The following is an 11,628-nucleotide window of genomic DNA, read 5'->3' as shown; positions in this document are numbered from 1 at the left end:
CTCCCCCCTCCTCCCCTTGGGGCAGCAGAGCCAACTACCCACTGACCGACAGATGCAGGTGCTGCAGAGAAAGGGCAGCGCTAGCAGCCAAGGGGTTAATGGTCCTAGAAGGGGCTTGGCGTGGCATGCAGGGGTCAGATGTTCCTCCGGAACGGGGACAGGCATGCAGGCTGCTATTCTGGGGCTCTGATCATGGCTACCTATTTATAGTGCTGAGGGGGCCTCGGCCCTCCCCACACAGGCGGCGGACAGGCTGCCCTGCTGCAATGTCACCGGCGTCACTGCCACTGCAGGCTGCCGGCACCTGCCGCTGCTGCTGCAGGAGACCAAGGCGCCGAGGCCAGGCAGGGACCCAGGGCCACCAGGCACTGTGTGAAGCAAGGACGTGGCCGGCCAGATGGGCAGCACCATGGAGCCCCCCGGGGGCGGGTACCTGCACCTGGGTGCTGTGACATCCCCGGTGGGCACAGCCCGCGTGCTGCAGCTAGCCTTCGGCTGTACCACCTTCAGCCTGGTGGCCCACCGGGGCGGCTTCGCGGGCGTCCAGGGCACCTTCTGCATGGCCGCCTGGGGCTTCTGCTTCGCTCTCTCAGGCCTGGTGGTGGCCTGCGAGTTCACCTGGCTCCACAGCTGCCTGCGCTTCTCCTGGGGCAACTTCACAGCGGCCTTTGCCATGCTGGCCACACTGCTGTCTGCCACGGCTGCTGTCATCTACCCACTCTACTTCACCCGGCTGGAGTGCCCACCTGAGCCCGAGGGCTGCGCAGTCAGGGACTTCCGCCTGGCCGCCAGCGTCTTCGCCGGACTCCTCTTCCTGGCCTACGCTGCGGAGGTGGCCCTGACCCGGGCCCGCCCGGGCCAGGTGGCCAGCTACATGGCCACGGTGTCAGGACTCCTCAAGATCGTCCAGGCCTTCGTGGCCTGCATCATCTTTGGGGCACTGGTCCACGACAGCCGATATGGGCGCTACGTGGCCACCCAGTGGTGCGTGGCCGTCTACAGCCTGTGCTTCCTGGCTACTGTGGCCATCGTGGCCCTGAGCGTGATGGGCTACACCGGGGGCCTGGGCTGCCCCTTCGACCGTCTGGTGGTTGTGTACACCTTCCTGGCTGTGCTGCTCTACCTCAGTGCCGCCGTCATCTGGCCCGTCTTCTGTTTTGATCCCAAGTACGGCGAGCCCAGGCGGCCCCCCAACTGCCCTAGGGGCAGCTGCCCTTGGGACAGCCAGCTGGTGGTGGCCACCTTCACCTACGTCAACCTGCTTCTCTACATTGCCGACCTCGCCTACTCCCAGAGGATCCGCTTCGTGCCCACCCTGTAGCCCAGCAGGCAGCAGCCGGCCCACCTTTGCTCTCCAGGGGCTCCAGGCACCATGACGGTGGCCCAGGTGAACCCAGACCCCGGGGGACCGAGCCAGAGGGAGGCAACCAGGAGGGCCACTCCTGGACTTCTGGCAGTGCTCAGCAGCTCCACCTGGGGAGGGGCGGAGTGGGACAGAGGGGCAGGAGGCCCTGAGCAGGACAGGGGAACAGCCTACGCCAGGCAGTTCCCAGGCCCTCTCTCTCTGTCTCTGTCTTTCTATCTCTCTGCCTCTCTCTATCTCTGTGTCTGTCTTTCTCTCTCTTTGCATCTCTATCTCTTTCCATTTCCTGGCCCTCCCTGGTTCAGCACTGATCACTGGAGCACATGAGAAGCCTTTGAAGCAGGCACTGTTGTGAGCCACTTTGCAGATGGGGCACCGAGGCTAAGATTTAGGAGCTGGCCCTGCGTGTCCATCAGTGCCTAGAGACCGTTCAGGCTGGGTAACCTAAGTACAGCTGAAAAAGGGACAATCCCCAGAGGCGTGAGAAGGGGGCAGAAAGGAGCCAGAGAGTGCCAGAGCCGGGCCAGCAGAGGTGTGTGGGGAGCTGGCACCACCTCTAGCCTTGATGGAGATGCTCCTGGAACCCCAAAGGGACAGTTATCCAAGCAGGGCCCTGCTGGGTGGTTTGTGCCAGCTCGAAGAGAAGGATCCGGGAATCAGGACCCTGCCTTGACCGCTTCAGAGTGGCTACAGCTGTGGGAAACAGAGCAAGGACTGTGGTGTGGTCACACAGGGCAGTCTCTGCAGGCTGGAGATGGCACAGGTGGCCTGGAGGGGCCCGCAGAGGCCAGCAGCACCACGAAGAGCCCAGTATGCTGAGATGAAGCTGTGTTCTCCCAGGCGGGGAGCCCCCACCAGGCACTCCACCATTGGCCCCAACATAGCAGCTTCTGTAGTGTCTGGTGTGGGCCCAGGGGAGTCTGGCCAGGGGCAGCCTTGACCCAGGAAGAGAGTCCAGCCTGGGACAGCCATTGGGATACGGAGTCTGGGCACGAGGAACCTCTCTGGTGCTCACAGGCCCACGACCTCAGCTCAAGTGTCCGTTTGCCTGGCCGCTGACCTCCAGCCAGCTTCTCCCACTCAAGAGCCCAGACTGGGTCAGCTCAGAGCAGCCCGCTGGCTGCCCCTAAGCACAGCAGCCCCTTGGCCCAGGGCCTGGAGCAGGAAATAAATGCTGATGCTGATTTGCACCCTGGTTCTGGTGTGGTCTCTGCCAAGGGGGTGTTGGCCAACGGCGCCTCCCGGGACACGCCCCCTCACCCCCACCCCACCAGCATGCTCCAGGGAGAAGGGCCTAGACTGGCCTGGTTGAGGGAAGAAGTGGCTGTGGGGGAGCCTGGGCACATGCAGGTGAGGGGCAATCTCCCAAGGAAGGGGCAGGCAGTGTCCTCTCCCTAAGTGGGCAACAGACATGAAGGAAGATGGGGGTGACACTGAGCTTGTCCTTCTCCCTTCCAGAGGCACACAGTACTTACCATGGCTCTCCCCCCATGCCAGGAGTTCCACGGCCCCTGGTGTGGCTGTGGATAGATGGGCTTTTTTTTTGCTGTGGAAGATTCGCCCTGAGCTAACATACCAATCTTCCTCTTTTTTTTTTTTTTTTGCTTGAGAAAGATTATCCCTGAGCTAACATCTGTGCCAGTCTTCCTCCACTTTCTATGTGGGATGCCTCCACGGCATGGCTGATGAGCGGTATAGGTCCATGCCCGGGATCAGAACTCATGAACCCGGGCTACCAAAGCAGAGTGCACTGGACTTAACCAGGATGCCAGGAGGCTGGCCCCCAGCTGGGCACGGCTCAGAGGGCGCCCTTGTGCTGGTGGTTGTGCAGAGCATGGGACCAGCCCCGCCTGCCGCCAGGGAGGACACACTCACAGGACTCATTTACCTGGGGCAGGTGTGGCGGGCGCAGCAGCAGATCCTCAAAGCGGGCAGGAGCTGCTGTCTCCTGAGGCGTCCTGAGGGCCTCTGCTGCGCGAGGGAGGGTGGTGTCAGGGGCACACTTCCAGGGGACAATGGAGCACATGGGCCATACCTTTCCCAGCTCACAGGAAGGCCTGGACACCAGTTTTCTTTCCTTTTCTAGCCAAACTTCTGAAACGAGTTATCGGTCACCAACTCCTCAATTTCCTCACTGTCCAGTGGCCTTCTGCCCCTGGAGCTCCACTCACCCTGTTTCAAAGGTCCTGAGGGGTAGGCGGCGGAGAAGAGAGGACGCAGGGCCGCGGTGGGCTCGGCGCAGGTCATCCGGGGGCTCTGGGGATGCTCCTGCTGACATTCGCTCCCGCGACCAGGAGACTCCTTTTCTATTTCAAAGAGGGAATTGTTTGTCGTTATCACTTGAGAAACCGTACTTTTAAGGGAAGGGGTTCCTGCTCTCTGCTCGTGTACAGTCAGACAAAAGGTAGTGGAACCCCCGGGGGTTTCGTCTGCGGGTTTGAGTCTGGGCAACTCCCCTGGGCAGTCCACTTGGGACAGGAACTTACTACAGCCCCTCCATCTGAGCGTGAGCACTAAACACCACAGCGGACACACGTGGAGGCCCAGAATGCTGCCGTGTGCGCAGGATCACTACACAGTGGTGTGGTGGTGTGGGTGGTGGTCACGGTGTCAATGAGAACTCACAGCGCCGCTTCTACGGCACAAACAGTGAGTAATTCTGAAACTCCATTTTAGATCAGCCTGTCATCATTTAAGAGACAGAACTGAAAAAATACAGCAGCTCACCCCTTTCCTGGGGGGATGGGTTATCGATGATGATCACTTCTGACTCTGCCCTTAACCGTACCGCCGACTGGGACCCCAGACTATCCCAAAACGCAAACGCAGTCCCAAGTCAGACAAGCCCTGAGCACATCCTCAGGGGGAAATGACTGGAGACTTGCTCTTCCGAAAACCCAGGGCCAAAATCCTCCATGGACCCTGCAGACAAGATGTCAGGAGACAGCGGGGTGCTCCGTGGGAGCTGGGGGGCACTAGGGGATCATCTCCTTCTATTTACTAGGTGACCACCACCCGCCCAAGCGCCAGTTTGGGGAAGTTTACATGGGAACAGGCCTTTATCCCAAGTGTCCTGCAGCTTGAAAGGCACCTGAGCCCTGGAGACCTACAAAGGAGAAAACCCCAGATGGGAAGAGGGGGTCAGGATCTCAGAGGGAATTGACCTAGACTTCCCAGGAGCTTCCCCACTTTGAGATTCTGAGAAGACCCGGGCCGTCTCTCTAGTTTGAGTCTCCTGGTACAAAAAGAAAAATTTGTGACAAAATACAGTATCAAAAAATAGTGATACATTTTAAATGTTTCTATTTGGGAAATTGTTTTCAACTCCCTCTCCAAAAAAAACACAAAAAAACAAGCAAACCAAGGAGAGAAAAATGCTCAAAGGTTGGGCTCCTCCCAACACGACTGCTAACAGGTCTGGATTCACAGCGAGCGCGGCCGCGGGTCGGGACGCCAGCCTCGGTGGTCGTGTCCGTGTGGCCCAGGAGAGGGCGCCGTGCGGGGATCCCCCGCCCAGGGCTGCTTCTGAGGCCCCCGCTCTGGCCGCCCCCTCCCTCGGCGCCCTCAGTCTCCACATCTGGCCCCGGGGACGCGCCCCCGGGGGCCGGCGTCCTGGGCGGCGCGGATTCGTGGGGCGGGGTTCGGGGCTCACCGGGGCGGGTTCCAGGGCTCCGGCCGCCAGCGCGCGGGGGAGACCCGGCCCGGGATGCGGGGGCGGGGGCGAGAGGATGATGCAACCGCCCCTCGGCACCGCCCGCGCCCCCCGATTGGCCGGCACCCGCGCGGCCGCGCCGCGGATTGGCTGGGGCTGCGGGGGCGGGGCCGGTGGGCGCGGGTGCCGCGTGGCGAGCGCGGAGCTGCGGCCCTGGGGCGACCTGCGCGGGGTAACTGGGCGATGAGGCGCGGGGTTGGGGCCGGGCTGGGGTCTGGCTAGGGCGGGTTTGTGGTGCCGCCGGACAGGGAGAGATGCGGGTCCACGACCCCCGAGCTCCGGGCTTTGGGGGGCTTGGGTCTGGGGGCCCTCCGGGCGCAGGTGGGTCGCCCCCCGCCCCTCCCCGCCCCCTTCTGGAGGCCTGCGCACCGCTCTGTGCCCCGTCTGTCCGGGACCCTCGGGAGCAGGTCGGGACGCCGCTCTAGGGGGGAGACTGGAGCAGTTACCCGGCCCGGGCGGTTGAGCAGCCAAGGGGAAAGTGAGATCGGCTGGGATGGGGGTCCGCCGGGCTGGCGGCGCAGTGGCCCGGCCTTGCACTGCCCACCTAACTTCTTGCGCTAGATCCTGCCCCATCTCCTCCCGCAGCTGCCCTGCAGAGCCGGTGCCAGCTGTGAGGGTGTGGGCGCGGACCTCGAGATACCATGAGCGTCGGCTTCATCGGGGCTGGCCAGCTGGCCTTTGCCCTGGCCAGGGGCTTCACAGCAGCAGGTAGGTCCTGCAGCCAGGAGGGGGCCGAGTGGGAGAGGGTGTGCCCATTACCCTTCCACAGGCTCGGGTGTGAAGGTGGGGGTCTGGATAACATGCCTTGTTTGAGCCCTGTGGGAAATAGGAGCCCCAGGATGTTTGGGGTCCACAGGGGGTTGAAGTCTCACCCTGGACAGTGGCTTTTCTGCTCTCTTTCCTGGGAGTGTGGGAGAGGGAGACCAAGACTGGCCTGGAGAGAGGAATTCTGTTCTCTGCAGGCATCCTGGCTGCTCACAAGATAACAGCCAGCTCCCCAGACATGGACTTGGCCACGGTTTCTGCCCTCAGGGTAGGTGCGATTGTCCTTGCAGTGGTGGGTCACTGTGTCTGGGGGCAGGTGTGTGACACCCTTGACCCTGGAGGGCCAGAAGTAGGGGCCCCAGAAGGAGACCCTGTGTCACAGCTTCCCACCCCAGTTAGAGGAGGGGCCCTGGGCTGGAGTATCTGGAACACCCTACTGATGGTGGGGAGGGAGTCCTGGTCTGGAATGGGGTTCCCCAAGTGCAGCCACCACAGGGAGCTGTGAGGGCGAGGCAGATGGGGCCACAGTGTGGGGGCCAGGCAAGACACACCCGGGGGCTGAATAAAGCTTCAGTTTACCACAGCTGAGTTAGGGCTCCAGATACAAGGGTTGGGGCAGGCTCCTACCTTGAGACCACTACCCACACCAGCACTCAACAACCGGATCTCAGCAGCTTCTGTGTTGTTCTATATGTGGGGCTCTCGGCTTGCTGGGGGGACCCTGGGGGCAGGCTAAGCCTGCCTCTGTGCTCCCCACAGAAGATGGGGGTGAACCTGACGCCTCACAACAAAGAGACAGTGCAGCACAGTGATGTGCTCTTCCTGGCCGTGAAGCCGCACATCATTCCCTTCATCTTGGATGAAATTGGCGCCTACATCGAGGACCGGCACATTGTGGTGTCCTGCGCAGCCGGCGTCACCATCAGCTCCATCGAGAAGGTGGGCACTGCAGGGCCAGAGAGGGGGTGGAAATGGCACTGCCAAGTGGTCAGGAGCTCTGGCCCTCTCGGTGTCCCAGCTCTCCATCTGTGAAATGGGTGTGTTGGCCCAGCCCACAGAGAGAACTCAGGAAATGCTCAGTTGGGTGAACACATTCACACCCACACCCAGCACATGCTGCTGGGCAAGGGGCCGGGATGGACACACAGCTGGTTTCTCCTCCAGAAGCTGATGGCGTTCCAGCTGGCCCCCAAAGTCATCCGCTGCATGACCAACACACCAGTCGTGGTGCGGGAGGGAGCCACCGTGTACGCCACGGGCACCCACGCCCAGGTAGAGGATGGCAGGCTCCTGGAGCAGCTCATGGGCAGCGTGGGCTTCTGCACAGAAGTGGAGGAGGACCTGATCGATGCCGTCACGGGGCTCAGTGGCAGCGGCCCAGCCTATGTGAGGACTGGGGACGGGTGGGCGGCCACAGTTCTGAGGACCTCAGGGCACATCTGCCCATCTTCCACCCTCCTCTCTGCTCTGGGCTGCTGTGGCAGAACTGCTGGACCAAACGTTGCTCGGGGGAGGAGAAAAGGCCTGGGATGGTGGCTTAGGTGCCTTCTCCCTGCAGGCATTCACAGCCCTGGATGCCCTGGCTGATGGGGGCGTGAAGATGGGGCTTCCAAGGCGCCTGGCAGTCCGCCTTGGGGCCCAGGCTCTGATGGTCAGTGTTTTCCTTTACTCTCTGGTGGGGCACTCCTTGCCAGGTCCAAGGCCAGTGCACTGGGGTGGATGGATGGAGAGAGTCAGTGGGTGCCATGGTGGCTGGGGCTGGGAGCAGTGCCCTGCACAGGCAGGTAGGTGCCGCCACAGCTGTCAGGCCCTCTCTCTGGCTGCAGGGGGCTGCCAAGATGCTACTGGACTCAGAACAGCACCCAGGCCAGCTCAAGGACAACGTCTGCTCTCCTGGCGGGGCCACCATCCATGCCTTGCATGTGCTGGAGAGTGGGGGCTTCCGCTCGCTGCTCATCAACGCCGTGGAGGCCTCCTGCATCCGCACTCGGTGGGCCCCCGCCACTGCCCGCTCCCTGCCGCCTGCCCCAGCACACCAGAGCCCTCGGCCTCGCACCTGGCTGCCCAGTTATTCATTCAGCAGATGTTTATCAAGCTCTGGCCTGGCAGTGCACAGAGCATGGGAGCCCCAAGGTTCCCCAGGGTTCCCATTTACAGTGCCCCTCACTATCCTCCATCACACTGTGAGGAGGTGGTACCTAGGGTGGGCCTGCTCAGTGCTCCCCACCTCGTTTCATCACCTGTGGCCCCAGAACCGAGTGCTCTTCCAAGCTGGGGAGGTAGGCCCCTGGGAGCCAGAGGGAAGCTCTGTGGGCCTGATGATAACGCCTTCCTCCCAGCCTTGCTGGGGAGATTAAGTGAGTTAGACAACAAGATGTGTCGCAGAGCACTGTGCAAGGAAAACTCCATGAGAGCTGAGAGAAAAGCAAAGAACAGGGACAGACATGGGATTTGGTGTCTCGGATCCGAGTCACTGCCCCAAATTCAGGTCTGTGGGATGGGCACCACTTTGCCTCCTCTCCAGTCCAAATCCATAGGTTTCTCCGAGTGCCACTCCGTGACAGCGAGGCTAGGACACAGCACTACCTTCCTGGCACCAACCTGCAGGGGAGATAGACGAGGCACATGTCCTGTGCTCGGGGCAATGAGGGCTCAGGGTCTGGGGGGTCTGCTAGTAGATTTGGTGACCCTGAGCCAATTTGAATGAGGTGAGGCAGCCAGACAGCAGTGTAGAGGAGGGGTAGCTGGCAGAGGGAACTGCCACTGCAAAGGCCCTGAGGTGGGAGTCACAGAACAGCAGCACCTGGGGCTGCCAGGTGCCAGAAGCTGTGGGCCTCACTTTGTCTTCCCTTGTGGACACTTGGGCTCCAGAAGGAGGCAGAGCCCTGGACCCAACCCTCCTTACTCCCTCCCCAGGGAGCTGCAGTCCATGGCTGACCAGGACGTCTCACCAGCCGCCATCAAGAAGACTGTCCTGGACAAGGTGAAGCTAGACTCCCCACCAGAGGCCCCTTCTGGCCACTCCAAACTGCTCCCCCGAAACCTGGCCCCGGCGGGCAAGAAGGACTGAGGTATCAGACTCATGAGAAAAACAGCCACTCTGAGTTACTGCCTAGGCATCTGACGGCATGACAACACCACTCATCCAGAGTCTGGAGACATAGATAAGGTCCCAAGCTTAGTATCCCACCACAAGTTCCCACTTTGCTTTTCCCAGGGCACCTTTTAAAATAACCACTTAGAGTTGAGCCCGTGATAAGTTAGTGAGCTCTGCCTCAGCCACCTTATAAGTAACAGATGCTTCCTACCCCGCTCTCTATCTCCTGCTTGTTTGTGACCTGGGACTGAGGACTGCCCTTTCCCCAGCTCATTGTCCCCATCTCCTGCCCCACTGCTGGGATCTGTGGGTAACAGATTTTGTGACTTTCCTTCCTTCATGTGAGTGTACTGAAACTGCACCTTTAATCAAAACTGCCTCCGTTTTCAGTTCCCCAAAGGGGGAGCTCAGGTGCTGAAGAAGTTACCTGTGCCTGCCCCCACCCCCTCTTGTGGGTGGCATGTGCCCCCCCCATTCAGCAGGTCATATCTGCATATTAATTCGGTACACCAGCTCCAGCTTCACACAGCGGCCCTCCCGCCAGCCTGCTCTCCACCTTCTCCCGTCTCCTGGGCTCAGAGCTCATGCACTGGGCGTCTCTAGCCCCAGGCCTCACAGGGTGTCCCACAGTGGCCCACTGCCCATGGCTCTGGTCCACTCAGGGGTCAGCTGGTGTCAGAGGGGGGACACATCACTTCCCAGTAGGAATCTCCATGGTCCCCAAGTATTTCCTGACCCAGAACAGGGATGGATTCTCTGACCGCAACCTCCCCCATCCTCTGCTCCCAAAGTCAGGACCACCTTCCTCTGAAGCTCAGGAGGCCTGGGGTCTTCACTCCCCAGCATCAGCTGGCTTGGGGCTTGGCCCCTTCCTCAGTACAAGGGTCAGGGTTCTCCCCGTGAAGGCCTAGCCAAGGAGGGAGCCTGACCCCCTCATAGGAGACACCTCCTTCCTCGGTGTGGGAAGGACCAAAGGGTCCCTGGTGTCTGGCAGGAGGGACGACGGTTCTGGGCTGGCTGCCAACCAGGCTTGTCCCGTTTGACATTTGAGAAAAGGGCTCCTCAGATGGTTGAACTTCTGAGGCCACCAGCACACTCAGGCTACCGTCTCCTGTGCCTGACCCAACCCTTAGACGCTGTCACTTCTCTCCCTGACCTTTTAAGTTAAATAAATTGGTTTCCAGCCCCAGTGGCCTGACTTCTAACATCTCCACATGTGGAAGGAGGCCCCCACCTGCCCCAGAGGCCTGTTGCTGTCGAGCGTAATGGGGAAGGCCAAGCAGCAGTCCATGGGCCTGAGCCCTTTGTTCCAACGTGGCCAGGCTGCCTGGGGGGGCTGAGCCTCCCAGTAAGCAGAGGGGGAAGGCGCTGCTGGGGAAGGGGCCAGCCTTTTGGGCCTCAGTAACCAGAGGCAGGATGGAAGCTGGCACTGTAAGCTGGGCTTCGCATGCCCTGCTGTGGGAGGGCGTACCGGCCTCTGCAGCCTCTATTCTTTCTGGCTTGGTGGGGGCCCCCATCTCACCCAGGTGGGGCCAGGGGCACGTGAGGAAGGAGTTCCCTAGGGAGCATATTAGGATTCTCCAGAGAAACAGAGCCAGTAAGAGATGGCTTATATCTATAGAATAGGATAAATATAAAAAAAGAGATTTATTGTAAGGAATTGGTTCATGCAGTTGAAGTTAGCAGGTCCATCTGCAGGGTGGGCCAGCAGGCTGGACCTAAAGAGAGCTGATGTTCCAGTTCAGAGTCCGTCAGGCAGGCAGAGGCAGTCTGGAAGAGAATTCTCTCTTACTCCAGGGAGGGTCTGTCTTTTGTCTTTTTGTTCTATTCAGGCCTTCAACTGACTGGATGAGGTCCACCCACATCATGGACAGCAATTGGCTTTATTGATTAAATTGTTAATCTTGTGCAAAAACACCCTCACAGAAACAGCCTGAATAATATCTGACCAAATATCTGGGCACCCCGTGGCCCCGTAGTTGACATATAGAATTAACCATCACTGGAGGCCCACAAAATCAGAGGAGCTACTGAGGGTCAGAATCCTTTATGGGGCCAGGAGCGCTCACATTGGTGAAATCAACAGTTACTGAGCATGCAGACAGTAAGGTGAGGCTCCTTGCTTCCAGAGGTTGGGATACATGCTCAAGTACGTGAGGGAAGCTGGGCTGGGTGTCTGTGGGCTGTGTGGGAGGAGCCCCACACGAAGTGGTGGGTCCCCGCAAGGAGCAGAGGAGGGGATCAGGAGAGCTAGGCAGGGATTTTCGAGGAACCACATTGCAGGGTTGTGATCACCTCCAGTTCTTCCTCTGGGCCCACTGAGAACCAAGGCCTGGGGGACATGGGGTGGGTGGAGGTGGCACTTTGGGGACAAGGATACAGCCTCCAAATCTAAGGGGAGAAAGGAGATGGGAAAAACAGAAGAACATGCATGACAGACAAGGGGCAACACTGCATTCCTCAGCCCTGTCGGGGTGGCCTTGAGAGTCCTGGTCACTCCCCATGCACCAACTGCCCACGTGGCCAGGTGTGGCCCAGCCGTGGGGTTGGGATCTGGCAGCCTGGGAGGTGAGCTGTGGATACACATGGCCAGTGCTGGGCTTGGGGTGCCTGTGGCCCTCCTGAGGCATGAGCCCCGGCACAGTCCCCAGGGTGAGGGTTGCGAGCACCCAGAATCACCCCTCTCCTGAC

The 11,628-nt window shown here is 60.4% G+C and overlaps 2 protein-coding genes across 5 annotated transcripts; both read left to right on the top strand.

Annotated features, from left to right (window-relative positions):
- The first annotated feature begins 249 nt into the window (after positions 1-249).
- Positions 250-2,544, top strand: MYADML2 (myeloid associated differentiation marker like 2). Its single transcript, XM_046676411.1, has one exon. The coding sequence runs from the start codon at positions 398-400 to the stop codon at positions 1,319-1,321; it is 924 nt and encodes a 307-aa protein (XP_046532367.1). The 5' UTR covers positions 250-397; the 3' UTR covers positions 1,322-2,544.
- Positions 2,545-5,197: 2,653 nt separating this feature from the next.
- PYCR1 (pyrroline-5-carboxylate reductase 1) lies at positions 5,198-10,851 on the top strand. 4 transcript variants are annotated; one of them, XM_046677822.1, is made up of 8 exons: positions 5,198-5,247; positions 5,661-5,783; positions 6,038-6,108; positions 6,600-6,779; positions 7,005-7,226; positions 7,399-7,491; positions 7,667-7,830; positions 8,757-10,745. In XM_046677822.1, the coding sequence occupies exons 2-8, from the start codon at positions 5,717-5,719 to the stop codon at positions 8,908-8,910; spliced, it is 951 nt and encodes a 316-aa protein (XP_046533778.1). In that variant the 5' UTR covers positions 5,198-5,247; positions 5,661-5,716; the 3' UTR covers positions 8,911-10,745. The 4 variants fall into 4 exon arrangements, with proteins under 4 accessions (XP_046533778.1, XP_046533779.1, XP_046533780.1 ...); XM_046677823.1 differs by having other exon boundaries at positions 5,203-5,247; positions 5,637-5,783; XM_046677824.1 differs by lacking the exon at positions 5,198-5,247 and adding an exon at positions 10,770-10,851 and having other exon boundaries at positions 5,267-5,783; positions 8,757-8,911.
- Positions 10,852-11,628: the final 777 nt, after the last annotated feature.

This window comes from Equus quagga, chromosome 11 (assembly GCF_021613505.1).
Source record: "Equus quagga isolate Etosha38 chromosome 11, UCLA_HA_Equagga_1.0, whole genome shotgun sequence".
Classification (NCBI taxonomy): Eukaryota; Metazoa; Chordata; class Mammalia; order Perissodactyla; family Equidae; genus Equus; species Equus quagga.
This window is presented reverse-complemented; position numbering and strand designations above follow the sequence as displayed.